This window comes from Emys orbicularis, chromosome 9 (genome assembly GCF_028017835.1).
Source record: "Emys orbicularis isolate rEmyOrb1 chromosome 9, rEmyOrb1.hap1, whole genome shotgun sequence".
NCBI classification, from domain to species: Eukaryota; Metazoa; Chordata; order Testudines; family Emydidae; genus Emys; species Emys orbicularis.
The window spans coordinates 73,285,476-73,307,823 of NC_088691.1; the positions used below are offsets into that span (position 1 = coordinate 73,285,476).

Here is a 22,348-nt window from a genome sequence, read left to right on the forward strand (position 1 = left end):
CTGTGTGAAGTGGGGCAAGAGCCCAATCCCGCTCCCCAGCTGAAGTGCCAGAGCGGGGCAAGCCTCAGACCCCACTTCCCAACAGGAGCTTGAGGGATGGATTAAAACATCTGGAGGGCCGGATGTGGCCCCTGGGCCATAGTTTGCTCACCTCTGACTTAGCAACTGATGACCAGGGGGCCCACCCTATGCAAGAAGCCAGCCAGCTACAACAAGTTGGCAAATAAAAAGTTGAGGTGGAGGCCAGGTGACCTGCTTTGCTAGGGAAAGACAACAAAAGGACAGAGAAGGAGCAAGTGGGTATGATATAGGGTGGATTGCCGGAAGCAGGCGGTTCTCTCCAGTTTTGGGACTCTCTGGGGGAGAACCAGGGCTCTGGGTCTGACCAAGATAGACTTAGCTATAATTTTCTGGTTTCTGTGCTAACAACAAATTTTTCCACACTGTGTTCAGACAATACACCCTTTTGTTTTACAACGCGGGCTGGGAGTCACTGCTGACTGAGGAAGTTGGGAGTGCATGACTCCCCTTTGTGCGGGGAGGAGGAGTGTAAGGTGTCTTATTCAGGTGGTCTCACTGCAGGGAGCTCATGGCATGGAACATGCTGACAGCTCAGAGTTTGGTCCCAGGAGACACTGAAGCCAAGGCCGCTTAGCCTAGTATATGTGTGCTGTGAGGGGTTGTCATACAGAAGAGGGCCCTGCCTGGGTTTGATTCAAAGCTGTTCCAGAGCATCCATGACAGCATCCTTATGTATTAGATTACGCCACCATTTAAAAAAACAAAAACACTTTTTTTTTTTCAAGAAAAAAGTTCAACTGGCTTTGCTGATTGTTTCAAGTTCTTTTTTAAAATGGGAAAGGGTATGAGTCAGAAATTCATACTTTCAGAGGCAAGAGTAGTTTGTTGCACTGGTAGTTGTAATGGGGTCAAGGCGTTTGTCTGAATTCAGAAAAACACTGAACAACATGATGCCAAATTCATAATTTTTTTGAGTAGTATCACACTTCAGAGTTTTTCCTGAAGTGTTAGAAAAATGGCTGCCAATCAATAAAGTTATCAAATCCAATTGAACAAGCTTAGTTCTTTTCTTTCCACCTAAAGCACTTTAAAATGTAGATTAGACATTGTGTAGCTACAAAAAAAAAAAACCACACTTGAAATTTCATCACAATTTCTTAACAACTTTTGACATTTTCCTAGTTACTTGCTTGGAAGCTTAAATTCCAGATATAGAACTTCAGATTAGCAATAGTCGCAGACATGTCTGTAACGGCAGGTTTTAATGTAATGTTGAGGATACAGGCCTGCTAAGGAACAACAATGAAAAATTAAGTCATTTAGATGTGTTCTCTTCCAACACAGTTTAACTAAGAAAATTAGTGTAAAAGGAAACTTAAGATGGACAGACATTTAGGATCGCTTGCCCTATCCTAAGTACAAGCAGAATGACCCCATCAAGCTTGTACAGAAGGACTTTGCCAAGAAAGACTGGGGCATGTCCTTTAACAGTACGTCTAGAAATGTTACTAGTCCCCTAGATTCTGGTAGAGAATAGCCCGAAAAGGCTAAACAGCATCTATATTTGCATCATTCACTTGTTATCTGTGTGAAATCAGGGGTGGATTTTGCTGAGCCCACTACAGTGTTGCAGGAGAATGAGAATAAGTCTCTGACTAAAAGCAACTCATGGTAAAGCAAGTGCCTGGTGGTTAAAAGCTTTGTTAAAATACATATGGTCATTTGTTGCAGATTTGATGGTGTTTAAGTGTAATTTTAGCTGCCATCTTTGACAAAGGGCACTCTGTCCTCCTCAATACCTGTGTGAAATTGACTAACAGATGAACTATGAGTATATTGCCACAATGGGCCACTGTGGGGAGTCAAATATTGATATCACGAGACAATTGGCCAAGCTACAGAAGCTAATCTGGCATTTGTATGTACAATGGCAGGTTCAAGTATATAGGTCTGATTATTCTACAGCTTTGCCTACAGACTTAAAATGCTTCACCCTCCCCCTCACATTTTCCATCCCCAATGATAAGTTTGACATAAGGACCAGGACTTACTCATTTCTGCATGTTCCAGCATAACTTTCTGGTTACAGCTAAATGAGACTTATGTACTTCAAATACTCTGGCTTACCTGGTGGGATACCTTTAAAATAACTAACTTGCCTCAAAGTGATCAACAGCTCACAGCTGTCACCATCTTAAAGGGACTTTTAAAGTTTGAATCTCTTAAACACAGTAAAATTTTACTTCTGGATAACCTGAGATCAAAACAGCTAGCTCAAAATTGCAGTTGATGCAGTCCACAATACCCGAAAGTAGTTTATCTAAGTTTGGATTGCATGACAAACAAGCAGCCTTTATTGCTGCACCCTCTAAATTCAAGCTAACCAGTTTGGATTTTTACCCCAACATTCCAAAAATCTTAAAGCTGTTTTTATTCGCCATGTGATACCAGCAGTTATCCCAGGTTCCAAGTCTATTATGTCTGAGTACCTGATTTCTTATCTTGCACAAATCTGATGTTCATTGACTCAGGCCTGGTCTACACTATAAAATTAGGTCTATTTAGGTCACCTAGCATTGACCTAGTGGTGCATGTGTCTATACTCATTTCTCTGCTGTCAATATAAGCGCCCCTTATGGCAATGCAGTAACACCACCTCCCTGAACAGTGTTGAGCCATGGTCAACCTACTGTGGTCAACGCAGAGTAAGCATAGATACCACAAGATCTAACAGTCCTCCAGCAGCTGTCCCACAATGGTGGGCACTGATGCTCTAGTCACAATTGTGACCTCAATTGAAGAGGTCACGGAGACCAGAAGCCACCCCACACCTTTAAAAACCTCATGTATTTTTGAAATGACTTTTCCTAATTGCCCAGCTTGGTGAGCACACCTGGCAGCATTCCCTTGTGTGCAACTGCCCAAAACAACCATGCTGCCTACATGTTCCAGATGTACTCCTGCTTGGACAGGAGCTTTGTCTCTCTTGGTCCTGTGGGGAGAATAGGCTATGCAAGAATAACTATGGACCAGCTGTAGAAATGTGGACATCTACGAGAAGATGGCACAGAGGATGCAGGGAAAGGAGTAAGACAGGAATCAGCAGCAGTACTGTGCGAAAGTAAAGGGACTTCAGGAGGCCAGGGAGGCTAACAGTCGATTGGTGCCAAGCTGAAGACCTGCCACTTTACCAGCGAGCTGCATACCATACTGATAGAGACCCCACCAGTACCCCACAGAACATTCTAGGTACCTTTGAGGAGCCCCAAACACAGACCCTGCCACAAACAATGAGGATGACAACAACAGGGGACATGAAACGGGGAGGTCCAGCTATGCCACAAGCCAGGATCTGTGTGAAGCTCCAGCGCTAGTCAGTTCCAGCAGCTAAATATGGGTGAGTCTCTGGTAAGTGTGTTCCCACTACCATGCTTAAAAATGTACAGATGGCACCCGACCAAAATGTACTCATACTAGAAAAGACTATGCTATCACAACCAGAGATAGTTATCTGCTTTTCATTCCCCTGTAGAGTTAGTCAGGATGGCCATGGAGAGCAGTTTACATAAAAAAGGATGTCCCTTGAATCCTCCTGAGAGATTTTAATGAAATTTTCACAGGAGGTATTCTGCAATCTTCTCCCACAGGTTTTTAGGGATAACAGTCTTATTTCTTCCTCTCTGGTAGGACACTTTCCCACACCAGTTGGTGATGACTTTGGCAGACTCCACTGCAGCCAGTCAACAGGCCAGCAGCACGAGCTTTGCTCTCTGCCTGTCTTACCCACAAGAGTGAGAGATCAGCTAAAATCAGCAATGCCTGTGGAAAATAGTGCCAGTGCTCAGTGCTGTTGCCCTGCACTCATACCTATGGAAACTGGGGCCTTTATTTTTTCATGCAATCAAACAACTGTCCTCATTCCTCCCTGCCCCCCCAACCCCCTTTCTGGGCCATACTCTCCATGGCTGGGGGTGGAGAGTGGTGGTGTGCACAGGCACTCCAAGGCTAAAGTGTCAACAAGCATGTCTTGTTTAAAAAGATTACGGGACCAAGGGAAGGGAGTTCTGAAACTTAACTCTTACATCCTATTGTGACTATACATACAATACATCTTTGGGTTTTTATCTATGGCTGCTGCTGTTGTGGCCTTGAGGAGTCCCCACTCCACAACTGCAGAATGCCTGACCATAAGGAGAAGGAAGGAGAACATATAAGGATATATTAAGTGAGATTCTGAAAAGTTGGCGCTGCATCAGACTGCAAACAGAGGGCATGAAGGATGACTATTGCAGACAGTATGGAGAGGGAAAGAGTGTACAGCAAAAAGACCCAGGAGTCAAGAGAGAGCAAACAAATGTGTAGACTCTCATTGACCTACAAATTCAACAATCTCAGGCTCACCTCCCTTTGCTGTCAATGGAGAAATCCATTTTAGCACCTCCCTGTACCCCCCCAAACAATCCACATGGCATCAGGGACTGCATCCTTACTCCCACCACTTCATGTCACAGAACAGTAAGGAGAACCACAGCTTCATATATATAGCAACCATGGAGCTCTCAGGTCAGTACGTGTACCCAAAATAAACATGCATGTTCTTTCCCCTTTTTAAATTCTGTTCCATTGATTTGTTTGCAAAAGTTTATTGTAGGTGTTTAATTCCACATTTTTGCTCTGGTTTTGGTCTGAAATAAGAAACTATTTCTGGTAAATAATTAATCTTTATTATTTCACAACATGTGCAGCAGAATGCCTAGTGCTACTGAAAGCACCCATTACTTGTTATTGTATAAGGTGATAGAACTTATAAGATCAGTGACAAACATGTAATTATAAGTGTTCAGCAAGCATTGCAAAATTAATAGGTGCATTAACAGGCAGTGTTTCATCTACAAGTGTACAACAAGCACTTCACAATCCCAAAGAGCCCCCAAAACTTCAGGGCCAGATAGTAACATGGTGTGTTGGATTGTTTTTTGTAGCTGACTGTTAAAGTGCTCTTTCAAGGCCTCCCTCAGCCACATGGAACTCCAATGGCGCTTGCATTTCATTCTAAATAAGCAGACAGCGACTCCACCTCTGCCCTTGACCCTAGCAGCAGCTTTCCCCCTTCATCTGCTTCACAGATATTATGAAGCACACAACAGGCCACAACTATAACCATTGGGATATTTTGCTCCCTGAAATCCTATCTTGTGATTAAACACTACCAGCATCCCTTCAGTCTACCAAAAGCATATTCAACTGTCTTTCTTTACCTGCTGAGATAGTAATTGAATCTTTCCTTCGTGTTGTCAAGGTGGCCAGTGTATGGTTTCATCAGACAAGGGAGCAAGGGGTAGGCTAGGTTCCCCAGGATCACTATTGGCAACAGTAATCCACTGGTGAGGAAAAAGTCCTTGCTTGCAGCTTTATAAACAAACAAACAGTCATAGAATCACAGAAATGTAGGGCTACAAGGGATGTCGAGAAGTCATCAAGTCCAGCCCCTTGCACTGTGGCAAGACCGAGCAGACCTAGACCATACCTGACAGGTTTGTTCAACTTTTTTTAAAAAACCTCCAAGGATGGGGATTTCACAGCCTCCCTCAGAAGCCTATTTCATAGTTTAACTACCCTTATAGTTAGAAAGTTCTTCCTAATATTGAATCTACATCTCCCTTGTTGCAGATTATGCCCATGTTCTTAAAGATGCGAGGATCATGCACCTTCCTGACCAGCCAACACTGATGTCGGTGAAGCGTCCCTGGTGATCCATCAATGCTGGATAAATCATAGACAAGTAGCCCTTTCTGTTGAGATACTCTGTGGCAAGGTGGGCTGGTGCCAAAATATGGATGTGGGTGCTATCGCCCCTCTGCAGTTTGGGAACCCCATTGCTGCAGATCCATCCACTATGTCCTGCACATTACCAAGAGTCACAGTTCTGTGTAGCAGGAGAGTATTAAATGGCCCTGGACACTTGCATGACAACAGCCCCACTATGGATTTTCCAACTCCAAAATGATTTTTCACTGACTGGTAGCAATCTGGCATTGCAAGCTTCTACAAAGAGATTGCTACTCACTTCTCCATTGTCAGCACAGCTCTTATTTTGGTGTCCCTGCACTGGAAAGCTGGGGTGAGCTTGGCCTACAGTTCCAAGAATGTGGTCTTTCATATCCAAAAGTTCTGCATCCACTGCTTTGCATCATAATGCAGGTTTGGGATGACATCTCACCAGTCAGTGATTGCTTCAGGGCCCCAGAAGCAGTGCACCGCCATCTGCAGTTGCTCCGTGATCACCACCAATCACCACCTTTAATTGGATTTTGCTATGTCTGTCCACCACAAAATGGCCATGTCCTCCACTGCTGCGGTTCTTCCTGCAGCTCTGCAAATACTAGAGGACTGTTCGCCCCGTGTTTGCCACTTTCATGACAATAGCACAGTGCTGTGTGGACTCCATGCTTCTCTCAGAGATAGTGGACAGAGAAGTGCTGCGTGGTTTTTTTTTTTTTTTTTTTTTTTTTTTTTTTAAATAAAGGACACATTATTGGATTATGGATGGCATAATGAGATGAAGAAAGTTGCACGATGGGAACTTACCCCCTTGAGATTCACTTCTCCCCACCATGTTCACTACTGTGTCAGCAAGTCATCAATCCTGACACACTCACTACACCTAACACACTTGTCATAATCTGTATCTAAAAAGGGTCATGTAAGATATCATTGGAAAACTAATAATTCACTGGTCATTAATATTCTTGCATAGTGTGTGTATACGTAGTGTACAAAGTTATGAATATGTACTAAAATTATACTCTGAAAATGTGTTTGGCAAGCAACAGTCTGCACTGGACAAAGGAACGTGTATTTGTTTTGTCTGACCAGCCTGGCTGTCATGTAGAAACAAAGAAGGTACACTTGCATAAACGATAAACAAAGCCATCAACCTAACAAGTGTGTGTGTGTGGGGGAGATAGCCTGTTGTGAGAGTCTGACCCTCAAATGATACGTAGTTATAAAAAACTGTTTAAGTAAGGTCTTTTATGAAAGCTAAGGACACTGGTAATTAATATAAAATAGTAAAAAGAAATATATTAACACTATGAGGAATTGTGAACATCCAATATGTTTTAAAGTCAGTGACCAAACAAAGGGAGAAACAGGTTCTCCCACACACAGGAGGGAAGGCAGCTGTCTGTCTTCTCCAGTGGAAGTAAACAAGGTATGAACACAAACAATGGACACTATTTACATATGAATGAGCGGGGCAGGGGTCCACAGACAGGGAATAACAGAGTGAGGTCATCCTGAGGACTAAACAGTGAGTTTGGAAAGATGTAAGGAGAGAGAAGAAGCCATCTTGGCATCCATCACTGGACAAATACAAGGGGCAAGAGCTCTTGCAAGCAGAGAAAGATGGATCCCTCAAACCAAGAGGGCTGTGATCTCTGGGAACTGAACATAGATGAGAAACCTGCTTAGGCAAAGATCTTTCACCTAGGAAGAAAAGGGAAACCAGCACCTTGTATTTCTGTAGAAGGTCCTGACAGAGAAAGTCAGCCATGGCTAGAAAGAACAGTAAGAAACCTACCTTGAACCAAGACCGTAGCTTGTTGTCTTAACTACTAGAAAGTGGCTTTTACTTTTATTTGCTTGTAGCTACTTTTGTCTTTATCCCTTGAACTTGAACTCACTTAAAACCGGTTTTTGTTAATAAACTTGTTTTACTTTTAATCTAATCCAATCTAGCGCTGAGTGTGAGTTGAAGTGATTGTTAACTCCAGTTTAAGTAATAAGCAGTACTTTTGTCTCTTTAAAGGAGCAATGAACCTTATTACCCCTCTGAATGTACCAGGACAGAGAGTTTGGGGGAAATTCAGGCCTTGGGGTATGTGGGGGGGGGGGGTGTCACTTGGCTAGTAGTAGCCAAGGCTTAAGGAGACCGGAGCATGGCTATGGCTAGGGCCCTACCAAATTCACGGCCATGAAAAATGCATCACAGACCGTGAAATCTGGTCTCCTCCTGTGAAATCTGATCTTTTGTGTGCTTTTACCCTATACTATAGGGATTTCATGGGAGAGACTAGCATTTCTCAAATTGGGGGCCCTGACCCAAAAGGAAGTTGCAAGGTTATATTAGAGGGGTCGCGGTATTGCCACCCTTACTTTTGTGCTGCCTTCAGAGCTAGGCAGCCAGAGAGTGGCAGCTGCTTACTGAGTGCCCAGCTCTGCAGGCAGCAGCGTAGAAGTAAGGGTGGCAATAACATACCATGCACATTGCCTTCAGAGCGGGGCTCCTGACCAGCAGACGCTTTCCAGCTGCCCAGCTCTGAAGGCAGCGCTGCCGCCAGCAGCAGCGTAGAAGTAAGGGTAGCAGTATCACAACACTCCCAACAATAACCTTGCGACATCCCCCACACACACCTTTTTGGACCAGGACCCCTACAATTGCAACCTTGTTAAATTTCAGATTTAAATAGCTGAAATTATGATTTTTTTTTTTTTAATTCCTATCATCGGGTAATTGACCAAAATAGACCGTGAAATTGGAAGGGCTCTAGCTATGGCATAACAATCAGGCTGCTGGCATCAGATACTCAGTGCTCCTTTGTATGCTGGCTGGGAGCAGCCAGACAGGGAGCTAGAGCAGGAGAGCATTTAAGGCACCCAGGTCTAAAGGGGAGGAGGTGGCAACCTCACTGGTCTGAATTGCACCCCAAAAACATGACACGTGCATTGCCAAAATTTCCCAAAAGACAGTGTGCTGGATGATGGCAAGTTGCATGCTGGGATACCTATCCATGGTGCACCGCACAGTGCATTGACATAAGCACTCTTGGTGAGTACACAGTAACAATGCAAGGAGCCAACTGATACATCAACGGTTTTATGCCAATGTAACTTGCACCAATCAAAGTTTGTGATATAGATATGCAGTCACCTACAGGGCTGTTAGCAAAACCATAAACTAGCACAGTAATTAATTAAAAAACAAAACAAACCACACAAATCACACCACCCAAAAAAACCCCACCTCGCTTCTTCTACATATTTGAGATACTTCCCTGAGAGAGACTCCCAAGACTTTACAGACCCAAGTTTATTGTGCAGATGTTTGATCCAAGGTTCAGGCACTGATTTTTTTTGGCTTGCAGTTGCACGGTATATTAAAATCTATTAAACTGAATATTTAGTGACTGAACAGTGTTAAACATGGTGACCGTTTTTAAACTCATGATGCATTTTGCATGATTAACAAGAGCTTCTTTTGGACAAACAGAGGATCCTTTCCTCCTAAAAGGAAATCAAATTGTGATTTGCAGTTGCCAAAAAATATACAGTAACTCCTCACAAAGTCGTCTCGGTTAACATTGTTTAGTTGCTGATTAATTAGGGAACATGCTCGTTTAAAGTTGTACAATGCTCCCTTCTAACGTCGTTTGGCAGCCGCCTGCTTTGTCCACTGCTTGCAGGAAGAGCAGCCTGTTGCAGATAGCTGGTGGGGGCTTGGAACCAGGGTGGACCGGCAGCCCCCCATCAGCTCCCCGCTCCCCTAAGTTTCCTGTGCTACAGCCGCCCCGCAGGCTAGCAATTGCAACTATCCCTCCCCCCACTGCCATGCACTGCTCCTGCCCATTGTCTTGGACTGCTCCCCAAGCCTCCTGCTTGCTGTGCGGAGGGGAGGAGGGGGGAGAGAGGCTAATGTCAGAGTGTCCCCCTCCCTCCTGCTCCTACACCCTGCTTACTCATACAGAGCAGGGTGGGGACATGGAGAGAGACAGAGAGAGCCTGGGGCAGCAGCTGCTGTCTCAACTTCCTGATCCACTTAAAAAGACAATGCATTTAAGAGTGGGTCAGCTTACTTAAAGGGGCAGTGTGCATTTCTCTCTCTCCCACACACAAGGTGTTTGTCTATCTCCCCTCCCCTCCATTCCTGCTGTCTTGTAGAGTGAGAGGCTACATTAACAACAATGCGTCTTGAAGGCTCAGATGAGTGCTAGTTCATCATTTAGCACAGGGGTTCTCAACCTGGGGGTTGGGACCCCTCAGGGGGTCACGAGGTTATTACATGGGGGGGGGGGGGGTGTCACGAGCTGTCAGCCTCTACCCCAAACCCTGCTTTGCCTCCAGCATTTATAATGGTGTTAAATATTTTTAAAAGTATTTTTAATTTATATGGGGGGGGGGGGAAGGTCGCACTCAGAGGCTTGCTATGTGAAACGGGTCACCAGTACAAAAGTTTGAGAACCACTGATTTAGCAGCAAGGTATTCCCTGGGAAATATCCCACCCTCTACCTTCACCACCTCAACCACGCTTCACAATCATCATAGCTGTGAACAGTATTGAATTGTTGGTTTAAAACTTATACTGTGTGTAGGGAGGGAGGGAGGGAGATTCATTGTTTGGTGAAAAAAAATTTCCCTGGAACCTAACCCCCCTTCCCCCCATTTATATTAATTCTTATGGGGAAACTGGATTCACTTAACATCGTTTCACTTAAAGTTGCATTTTTCAGGAACATAACTACAACATTAAGTGTGAGTGTGAGTATATAAATAAAATTGTAGTTTACTATTACCCTGGCTTGGCTAGCAAGTTTTTATGATCACCTGCCTTTCTGATAAAAATAACCACCTTCTAAAAAACAGTGACTTATAGCTTGCAAGCTTTATTCTTCTTCAAAGCAAAGTGTCCACCAGAAACAGCTGCATACCAATGATTTCTTTAAAAAGTATGGAAGAGACCTTGAAGGGTGTCCCACTTAAATAGCCTTCCCCCATCTCTGACTCAGAGGACACAATGGTACATTTGTCAACAATTTGCTGAGCTAGCCTACATTATTGTAGTCCTTCCCTGCTCGGTAATTGGAGGTCAGTAGCATCATGTAGAAGGATACCAAACTTCACACATACTTCTATATTGGTATAAATCTCAGTGACCCAGTGGGTATTTGAATCACAGCCACTTTTTACAATAGCAATTTGAAGCCCTTTTCCATCAACAGAAGGTGCAAGCTTTATTGGATCAACTGCAGTAATAGTCATTCATAGCTCATAATCCTGAAGGTAAGATTTACCTGGTGCTAGCACAGGAGCCCGTGGTCTTTTGCCGTGTGCTCCGCCGCAAACTGGGGAGCTCTGCAGGTGGTGATTCGCTGCGCTTCTTCGTAGATTTTCTTAAACCTATATACACATATTACAGAGAGTTAGGACAACACTTCAATCCACTCCAGTCTTTGTTTTCAAGTATTGCAAGTAGAGAAGCACAGCAAAAGTTTAAGTGTTGTTTCACAGACAAGACACCAATAAATTCCTCTTCTTTCAGCCACCCACCTACTTTTAACTGCCACAACAAAGCCTTTTGTGTTTTAATATTGAAGAAAAGCTTTAATGGCTTTGCAACACAACTCAGTACAATTAATAAAAGGAATCATTAAAATGTGTTCTTTGGACACCTGGCAAAACTTTCTATGATTTTATAGCAGTGATGGGAGACCTTGCCTATGACAGGTACTACATTACAGGATGTTGCATTGTGTATATTATCTGTTCTTTCATTAGACATACTGGTAAGCAGACAACATTCTATTTAAACACAAAGGAGTGATGGAAAAGAGATTCTTTCAGCACTGCTACACTGCCAATTTTTATCTAGGTCAAGCTAGTGACTAAGAGTAGGTGCTCTAGATACCAATTGGTGGCTTATGTGAAACGCTGAGGTCAGTGTCTTCACATATGGGAGTCCCTATCATGTGAATAGTCCAAAAAGGTGAAATATTGTGTAGAACAGGGGTAGGCAACCTATGGCACGTGTGCCGAAGGCGGCACGTGAGCGGATTTTCAGTGGCACCCACACTGCCTGGGTCCTGGCCACCAATCTGGGGGGCTCTGCATTTTAATTTAATTTTAAATGAAGCTTCTTAAACATTTTAAAACCCTTATTTACTTTACATACAACAATAGTTTAGTTATATATTACAGACTTATAGAAAGAGACCTTCTAAAAATGTTAAAATGTATTACTGGCACGTGAAACCTTAAATTAGAGTGAATAAATGAAGACTCGGCACACCACTTCTGAAAAGTTGCCTACCCCTGGTGTAGAAAGTAAGACCCTCATCCCACAGATGTGGTCTGCTCAAAATCAGATTTCATGCATATTAGTCAATAGTCAGAGGCTTGCACTACCATTGTCCACGATCTGCTTGTATTTGTTTTACCTAGAGATCTTTAATCTCCAAGACTATCATGACACCTTCCTTTAGCTGTTAATTTCCTTAATTTTAAGGAAAATTTGCCCATCATTCATCTTACCTTTTTATTAAATATGTTCACATGAATGCAGGCTTTTTGTCAAATGTTTATCTACTCGTCAGCTTTTCCCTCCAACATTCCTCTGATACACTCTCCCTTCACAGCTCCTAGTTAATAAGATCAGTTTTCTGATTTAATGTTACCAACAATCTGTGGGAGAGGACTGACTCCTAAAAGAACAAATAATGCTGTTTTTCAGTGCAACTCTCTCTAGGTGAAGCACAAGGCAATCCAGTCAAGTGGGCAAGAATAACAAAGTAAACAGTTATCTTCAGATAACAAAATGAAAGTTCTCCCATCTGAGTTATAAGAGAGCATAAGGTAGCTTGAAAAAGTGAAGAATTTTGCCTTTTCTGAAACTGGAGATGTGAGTGCTTTTTGTTCCAAAACCCCATAGATTTACTCCTAGGGTAAACTTTTGCAGCACTTTCCTCCTCCTCCTCCCCCCCGCTGGGTTTTGCGACTACATTCCAAGCCTCTAAGGAGTTGTGCAGACAACTAAAATTTATAATCACTGTCCATGCATGATGATGATTTGCAATATTTCATTTCTCTGTTTGTACAGAAATGCAACAAGAGACCACCCCACAAGACCCAATACATTAAGAATGGCAGTACAAAGTGTTTTTTGTTTTGTTTTTAAATATGTGCTAAACTGAAAATAGGGATTTAGATCTTAAATGCCCATCTCAGCCATAACTGTATGTCAATCTTAACTTTAAGGGGACAAAAATTCATTCAGTGTTACCATACTGCCCAAGTGTATAGGCAAAACATGATTCTTAAATGAAAACTCTGAATGAGTGTTTCTAAAGTCTTAAGATGCAAAGACGGTCCCTGCCCTGAAGAGCCAAGAATCGAAGACAGAAAATAAATAATTTTTTTTTTTTTTTTTTTTTTTTTTTAAACTGTGCCTAGCCCAGTGGGGTCCTGACTGGGATCTTTAGGCCCGATCACAATACAATATGCTAAGTTTTTAGGATAGATGTGCCACCAGAAGAATGAGTTCTGCATAGTGCTCACTATAGCATATAAATACCTGACGCTGTATTTTTTTAAGTCTTGCCATTTACGAAATTCACTATTTTAAATATCTAGTCCTAAAAAACTGATGTACGAATATGCAGTTACAACTCAGCTGTGGACTCTACGCAAGTTTCCTATTATTTTCTTAAGATACTGGAAAAATTCACAAGGACACATGTTATTCAGCTTAGGTCAACTGAAAAGGTAAATGAAAACTGAATTAAGAAAAGCATTTTCAAAGAGGGTCAGATTTCAGACCCTAAAAAAGGTGTTTTTTTGTTTTTTTTTTTTAATTAAATGCATAGGAAAAGAAGAGCTGCCGAATTGTAGAATATCATTTCTTTTAATAATTTGGTGCTATTAATATCAGAGGGGCATTCACCCACGAAAGCTTATGCTCCAATACATCTGTTAGTCTTAAAGGTGCCACAGGACTCTCTGTGATATTAATAGAATCACAAAAAAGGTCCTTTCAGCCCTACCTGAGAGGTCATCTAGTTCAGCCCTCTTTGCTGAATCAGGACCAAGTAAACCTAGACCATCCTTGAACAGTGTTTGTCCAACTGGCTCTTAAAAAACCTCCCATGACAGGGATTCCACAACCTCCCTTGGAAACCTATTCCAGTTCTTAACTATCTTTGTAATTTAGGAAGTTTTTTCTTTAATATCAAACCTAAATCTCCCTTGCTGCAGATTAAGCCCATTACTTCTTATCCTATCTTCAGCAGACATGGAGAACAACTGATCACCATCCTTTTTATAATACAGCCCTTAATGTATTAAGACTATTATCAGATCCCGTCCAACAGCCTTCATCTTTTCTCAAGACCAAACATGCTCAGCTTTTAACCTTTGCTCATAGGCCAATTTTTCTAAGCCTTTTATCATATTTGTTGCTCTTCTCTGGACTCTCTCTCTCTCTCTCTCTCCAGTTTGTCCACATCCTTCTTCAAACATGTGGTGCCGAGAAATGGACACAGCACTCCAGCTGAGGCCTCAGTACAGACGGACAATCACCTCCCAGGACTTGTATACAAACACTCCTCTTATTACACCCCACAGTATCAGCCTTTTTAACAACTGCATCACATTGTTGGCTCACTCGATTTATGATCCACTATAACCCCTGGATCCTTTTCAGCAGTACTATTGCCTAGCCAGTTATTCCCTACTTTGTAGTTGTGCATTTGACTTTTCCTTCCCAAGTGTAGTATTTATTTCACACTTCTCTTTATTTAATTTCATCTTGTTGACTTCAGACCAAGTCTCTAATTTGCCAAGGTCATTTTGAATTCTAATCCAGTCCACTGAAGTGCTTGCAACTCCTTGGTGTCATCTGCGAGTTATAAGCATACTTTGTATTCCATTGTTCAAGTCATACATGAAAATATTGACTAGTTGCAGAGGCAGTACTGACGCCTGTGGGACTCCACTAGACACTCCTTCACAGTTGGACTATGTGCCATTGATAACTGAGTTTTTCCAAAAAGTTTTGTACCCACCTAATAGTAATTTAATCAAGACCACATCTCCCTAGTTAGCTAATAAGAAAATCATGTGGGACTTTGTTACTAACCTCTTGACAGGGTTTACTGGTCTAAGGAAGAAATTAGGTTAGCTTTGTTCTTGACAAATCCATACTGGCTATTCTTTAGAGCCCTATTATCCTTTAAGTCAGTGGTCTCTAGCCTTTCTACGCCCAAGATGACTTTTTGAATTTAAGGGCAACCCAGGATCTACTCCACCCCTTCCCCGAGGCCACTTCCCTTACCCAAAGCCCTGCCCACTCCACCCCCCCGCCCCGTCACTCGCTCTCCCCTACCCTCACTCACTCACTTTCACCGGGCTGGGGCAGGGAGTTGGGGTTCGGGAGGGGGTGCAGGCTCCTGGCTGGGGCCAAGGGGTTTGCACTGTGGGAGGGGGCTCTGGGCTGAGCCTGGGGCAAGGGGTGCAGAAGGGGGTATGGGGTGCTGGCTCCAGGAGGGGGCTCAGGAATGGGGTGTGGCAGCAGTTACCTCCAGAGGCTCCCAGTCAGTGGCGGATGCAGCAAGGCTAAGGCAGGCTCCCTGCCTACCCTGGCCACACACCGCTCCCGGAAGGGGCCAATGCACCCCTGCAGCCCCTGGCAAGGGGTTGGGGGACCTGTGGTTCCGTGCATTGCCCCTATCTGCAAGCACTGCCCCCGCAGCTCTCCCAGGCAATGGGAGCTTCAGGGGGCAGTGCTTGCAGGCAGGAGCAATGCGCAGAGGGAGATCCCCTGCACCCCTGGGGCCGCGGGGCTGCACTGGCCGCTTCTGTGAGTGGCATGGGGATGAGGTAGGCAGGGAGTCTGCCTTAGCAGGAGCCACACTGTGCCACCAGAGACCGTCGACTGGGAGATCCTCTGAGATCGACCAGTTGGTGATCACTGCTCTAGGTGCTTATAAACCGATTGTTTAATAATTAGAGTTTCGTTCCACATACTAAAGTTAGGCTGGCAGGTCTTAATTCCCCAGATCCTCTCTGTTCACCAATGTTAATCCTTATCCAGGTTTCTGGGACCGCGCTTGTCCTCAAATATAGTTGCTAATAGTTCTGAAAATACTTAAGGAATTAGCTGAAGCACTCTAGGATGAATTTCATCAGGCCCTGCCAACCTTAATACACCTAAATATTCTTTAAACTGTTCTTTTACTATTTTGGCTTGTGTTCCTTACTCCTTGTTGATATTAATTATGTTAAGCATTTGGTCACCATTAGCCTTTTTAGTGAAGACTGAAACAAAATAGCCATTAAACACCTCAGCTTTCTTGAGGTTATCAGCTCTCCCTCCTTGCGAAGTATGAAAGAAGTGGGTTCCTTTCTTTCTTCCAATATATATAAAGAACTTCTTATTGCCTTTTATATGCCTTGCTAGGAGCAACTCATTTTGTGCCTAGGCCTTTCCAATTTTGTCCCTATAGACTTGTGCTATTCTTTTTGTACTCAACAATGTGTCCATGTTTTCACTTTTTTTTTTTTGTAGATTTCCTTTTTGATTTTCAGGTCATTGAAGAATTCCTGACGGAGCCATGCCGGCTTCCATCAATTCTTCCTATCTTTTCTTTGCATCAGGATAGTTGACAACTGTGCCTTTGATGATGTCTCCTTAAGGAACTGCCAGCTCTTCTCAACTCATTCAACCCTTAGGCCTGGTCTACACCTAAAATTCAGGTCAACCTAGCTACATTGATCGGGGCGCAAATTTTTTTCACAGCCCTGATCAATGTAGCTAGGTTGACCTAGCCCATTGACTAAGCTGTGTCTTCTGTGGGGAAGAATTCTTCTGTTGACTTAATTAACAACTCTCAGAGAGGTGAATTTACTACAACCATGGAAAAAAACCCTTCCATCACTGTGTAGACACTTACTGCTGCAGCTGTGTTGCTGTAGTCCCTGTAATGTAGATGCACCCTTAGATTTTATTCCCATGGGACCTAACCTACCGGTTCTCAGAGTTTGTTAAAGTCTGTTTTTTTTGATGTCCATACTCCTTATTTATGAGACATCTGGAAAGATATGACATTTTAGATTTGACTGGGAAACAAAGGTACAAACTTCTTTGTACAGTGACAGACTTAATAGGATGCAAAACAAGTTTAAAAGGTGTGTTGAATTCTTCTACAGTAGTGGGAACATTCAGTGCACACACACAAAAGTGTTTTTAGTGGGGCAGTTAACCAGTGCAATTAATTGCGTGAGTTAATAAATTTTAATTGGTATTCTATTGTTTAATATTTTGAATCTTTTTCTACATTTTCAAAAATATCTATTTGAATTACAACACAGAATACAAAGTGTACAGTGGCCAGTTTATATTACATTACAAGTATTTGCACTGTAAAAATGATAAACAAAAGAATTTTTTTTTTCAATTCGCCTCATACAACTACTGTAGTGCAATCTCTATCATTAAAGTGCAACGTACAAATGTAGATTTTCTTTTTTTGTTACATAACTGCACTCAAAAACAAAACAACGTAAAACTTTGGAGCCTACAAGTCCATTCAGTCCTACTTCTTGTTCAGCCAATCACTAAGAGAAACAACTTTGTTTACATTTATGGGAGATAATGCTGCCTGCTTCTTACTTACAATGTCAACTGAAAATGAGAACATGCATTCACATGGCACTGTTGTAGCTGGTGTCGCAAGATATTTACGTGCCAGATGCGCTAAAGATTCATATGCCCCGTCATGCTTCAGCCATCATTCCATGCTGATGACACTCATTAAAAGAAGAATGTGTTAATTAAATTTTGACTGAACTCCTTCGGGGAGAATAGTATGTCTCCTGCTCTGTTTTACCCACATTCTGCCATGTATTTCATATTATAGCAGTCTCGGATGATGACCCAGCACATGATGTTCATTTTAAGAACACTTTCAATGCAAATTTGACAAAATGCAAAGAAGCTACCAACGTTGAGATTTCTAAAGAGAACTACAGCACTCCACCCAAGGTTGAGGAACCTGAAGTGCCTTCCAAAATCAGAGAGGGAGGAGATATGGAGCATGCTTTCAGAAGTGTTAAAAGAGCAGCACTCCGATGCATAAACTACAGACCCCAAATGGCCCAAAAAAGAAAATCAACCTTCTGCTGGTGGCGGCATCTGACTCGGATGATGAAAATGAATATGCGTCGGTCCACACTGCTTTGGATCGTTATCGAGCAGAACCAGTCATCAGCATGGACGCATGTCTTCTCAAATGGTGGTTGAAGCATGAAGGGACATATGAATCTTTGGCGCATCTGGCACGTAAATATTTTGTGACACAGGCTACAATAGTGCCATGCAAATGCCTGCTCTCACTTTCAGGTGACATTGTAAACAAGAAGCAGGCAGCATTATCTTCAGCCAACTGCTCACACAAACAAGTTTGGTTACATTTGCAGAACAAGGAGGACTGAGTGGACTTTTAGGCTCTAAAGTTTTTTGTTTTATTTTTGCATGCAGGTTTTTTTGTACACAATTCTACATTTGTAAGTTCAACTTTCATGATAAAGAGATTGCACTACAGTACTTGTATTAGGTGAATTGAAAAATACTCTTTCCTTTGTTTTTCAGTGCAAATATTTGTAATAAAAAATATAAAGTGTTACTGTAAACTTTGTATTCGGTGTTGTAACTGAAATCAATATATTTGAAAGTGTAGAAAATATCCAAAAATATTTAAATAAATGGTATTCTATTATTGTTTAAGTGCACAATTAAGCGTGCTGTTAATCTTTTTAACCACTTGACAGCCCTAGTTTCTAGCTCAATTTTCGTTTTAACTCTGCAGTTTCCTCTAAGTCTCTGCAATATCTACTCCTGGGGAAATTCTGTGCCACTGCGCAAGCACAGTATTGGTGTGCCCCGCAGATTCTCTCCCCACTCCCCGATGCAGAATAATTGATTCTGATGGGGGAGGTGAAGGGAAGCCACGAAAAGGGTCACGTGCTCCTCCTAGGCAGCAGTCCCAAGAAGGTGTGTTGGTTTGGGCATCGGGAGCAGCCAGGGGAGAAATAAATCACCACGGTTGGGGAGGGATAGGAGGAGGGCTAGGCATGCAAGCGAGACTATCACTATCGTGGTGTGTCCAGCACAAAGGGAAGGGCTCCAAAATGTTTCTGGGGCAAGTGTGTGGCAGGCTTCGCCCTTGCACTGTGCCAAGGTCAGCTGCAGCCTCACGACCAAGTCAATGTCCCAGAGGGGAGCTTCAGTGTGATCCCTCACCTACATGCAGCCAGTGGCCTGCACTCTCTACTGCCATGCTGGAGCCACCACTCCCAGTGTCCTTCTAAACTAAGGCACCTAGGACTCAGTCAGGCAGTTGCCTTTCAAGGTCTGCAAATGGGCTTTTTGAGTCTCATCTGGGTTTCTGGTTTATATTTGTGCAAACTGCAGAGGAATCTGAATCCCTGCAAAATTTCCCTCTGAAAAAAGTCAGAATCCTATCATCATTAGGCAAAATTTGTCAACCCTGGGCACAAAGATATTGTTTGAACTCACACTTCTCAGACAGCTGCTGAATGAACGTTTCTGAAACTGCAGACATTAGCCTAGAATTGTAATAGGGGAACACACTCCCCAGGTGACGCATGGAGAGTAACAGCTCCACTGTAGGGGTCTGATATTAATGGAAAATACAGACATGAAATTGATATGTCTCAGAAAAAGTGGGGAAGAAATTAGCATCAGCCTTCTCTTCCTGAGACAGCCACTAGCACAAGAGAGATGGGGCAAGGTGCCCCCACCTGCAAAATTAATTACTGCTGGAGAGAAGAGACTATAGGAGATTGCCAATCAGATTTTCATACTCTAAACTGCTGCTGGCAGCAAATTCTTCAGAGTACCCAGTTTTGCTCCAAGGCTAAAACAGAACTTGCCTGCTGAACCCCCTACACAGCTAGCCTCTCCTCAGCCATCTCCACACACTTTGTAACTTAACTTTCAAGTGCTTAGAAAACGCTGAATAGTTAGTGACTTTTTTCTGTGTTCTAGTTTAAATCAATTACTCAAACATTTTATATTGATATACCTAGTAAGGCATTTATTTGTCAAAAAAACATTTCCTGAATATTTTTGTTGTTGTCCGTATTGTTACAGACATACTTGCTGACAGATATTTTGAAATAAATTACCAAAATAATTGAAACTGGCATGGTTATAGTGTGTTATTTTGACAAATAAAATATGCAGAATTTTAAAATATTGTTCACAGAATTTTTAGCTTTTTGGCACAGAATTCCCCAGGAGTAAATATTAACTAGGGGACAGAACAATTCAGGTAATGAATTTACATAAACTGGTTCAAATCCTAAGAGAATAGTGAACTATACAATCTGTAATTTGCATGTGTGGTTCTTTAACAGAACAGTACTTTTGCCCTCTGTGCTCTGCACCAAAAGTGCTCTACTATGCCCATGTTCCAGTGGAACGTATGTACAGTAACTCCTCACTTAAAGTTGTCCCAGTTAACGTTGTTACGTTGATCAATTAGGGAACATGCTCATTTAAAGTTGTGCAATGCTCCACTCTTACGTTGTTTGGCTGCCTGCTTTCTCCACAGCTGGCAGCCTCCCTACAGCCGCCCCCCCTCCACCACCACACACAGTGCCTCCCGCCCGCTGGCAGACCCCGCGGAGTGGGGGCAGCAGGCCCCAGCCCCCCCGTCCCGCAGGGGAACGAACGGGGCTGGGCTGCCGATGCCTCCGCCCCGGGGCCGCCGCGGCATAGCACCAGCCCAGACGCGACTGGCCAGGGGCTGGGCGCAGCGTGCGCGCTGCTGGGTCCCCGCAACAGGCCCGGGAGGTTCTGTGTGTGGTGGTGGAGCTGTGGCCAGAGCCGCAGCTGCTGAGCTTGGCCATCGCCCGCTTCCTCCCCCCGCGGCAGTGGGAGCTGCAGCAGGGGCTGCTCCCGAGTCCCGCTGCCGGGGGGGGGGGAGGGGGAAGAACAGCTGCCGCCTGGCCCCGCAGGCCGCCCCCCTACTCTCCCTACCACCCGACTGAGTCCTGCCTGCGCTCGGGGCCAGGACGGACTCTCACTCACCCTGGCCCCGCGCTTCCCCTGCATCTCCCGGGCCTCCCTCCACAAGCGCTGGAGGGAGGAGGAATGGCGAGCCTGGGGAAGAGGCGGGGATTCGGGGAGGGAGCCAATGGGGGAAGGAGAGGGCAGAGTCGGGGCAGGGGGGCCGCAAGCACTTCCGGGCTCCGGAGTATTTGCTTGTTTGTCCAGTGTCCTGACCTAACATTGGTCGGGACGCGGGACAAACAAGGAAATATCGGGACAGTCCCGATAAAATCGGGACGTCTGGTCACCCTACCCCCTTCCTCCAATGCCGCAAGCCAGCTGATTGCCCTGGGCAGGAGGGAGGACTCGGCGCGCAGGCTCCCCCTTCCTCCCGAACTTGGGGGGCGGGGGGGAGAAGAGAAGAGAAGAGAAGAGAAGAGAAGAGGTGGGTCAAGAATGGAGGCTGGGGGAAGGGGGAGAGTGGGCAGGCTGAGGGTTGCGCACCCCCCCCCCCCCCGTTCTTGCAGAGGAGGGGAAGCTGACGCTACTGCGCAACATGCTTCTCCTACCCTACAGCACCTTCAGCCTCCTTGCCTGCCTCATCTCCAGTGCCAGTGGGCTGTGCCTATGTAGGGTAAGGCAGGGGCACCTCTCAAACTATAGTACAAATATACTGTACATACAATACAGTAAACACACAGCACATGCACACTACTCCCCCTCCCCCCCAGAGATTCACTGTTGCTTTATGGCCCAACGGCCCTGCTCGGGAACAGGGCTCTACACCAAGTGCTTGCGAGGCCACCAGCTGCCTGCAAAGCAGCTGCGGGTGGTGCACAGCAGAGGCCCTGCCTTGCTGTCTTGCTACAGAATAAATAATGTTTTATCTGCTCCCCACCCTTCGCTGGAGGGAGGTAAGAACACGGGAGGGGGAGGGGGGCACCCGCCCAAAGCAAGTTACAGGAATAGCGTTCCAGCGCCTGCTTCGCTGTAGTAAGGGGGAGAAACTGCGTAAAGATGCATAGAACCTGGCCCTGCTCCCCATGAAAGCATGTGAAATCCACAGGAGCTTTGCCATTCACTTTAATGCCAGCTGCATCTCTCTGCCCCTGCATGCACACAGCAAAGAGGGGCACAGCCCTGCAGCAAATGTTATTTTCCTCCTCTTACTACATTGGCTTCAATGCTGCCCGGGTGCTGAGTGCATGGTTACTAGGGGAGATACAGCAGGGCCATTTTTCCAGGGCACCCTGGAAGAGAGGCCTTTGGTCCTCCAGCAGGGCTCCTGTGAAAGTAAGAACCTGCAAAACTAGTCCTAGCCTAAACCCACAGGGCTTCCAGTAGGGGAGCAGATTACCATGCAGAATGACATGGGTTTTCCAAATTCTTTCCATTGCAATAGTTGACTGGTGCTGCATGACCCCGGCCACTCCAGGCTGAAGGGAGTGAAGAGTAGCACAGGCATGCGCGTCCAGCAAGTG

General features: G+C 44.3%; 1 protein-coding gene across 1 annotated transcript in view; it reads right to left on the minus strand.

Moving 5' to 3' along the window:
• The window catches only part of TRIP12 (thyroid hormone receptor interactor 12), a 155,829-nt gene that overhangs the window by 72,469 nt on the left and 61,012 nt on the right, over positions 1-22,348 (minus strand). Inside the window, exon 5 of the mRNA XM_065411164.1 lies at positions 11,092-11,197. Coding sequence (XP_065267236.1) covers positions 11,092-11,197 — 106 coding nt within the window. The remainder of the gene's footprint in view (positions 1-11,091; positions 11,198-22,348) is intronic.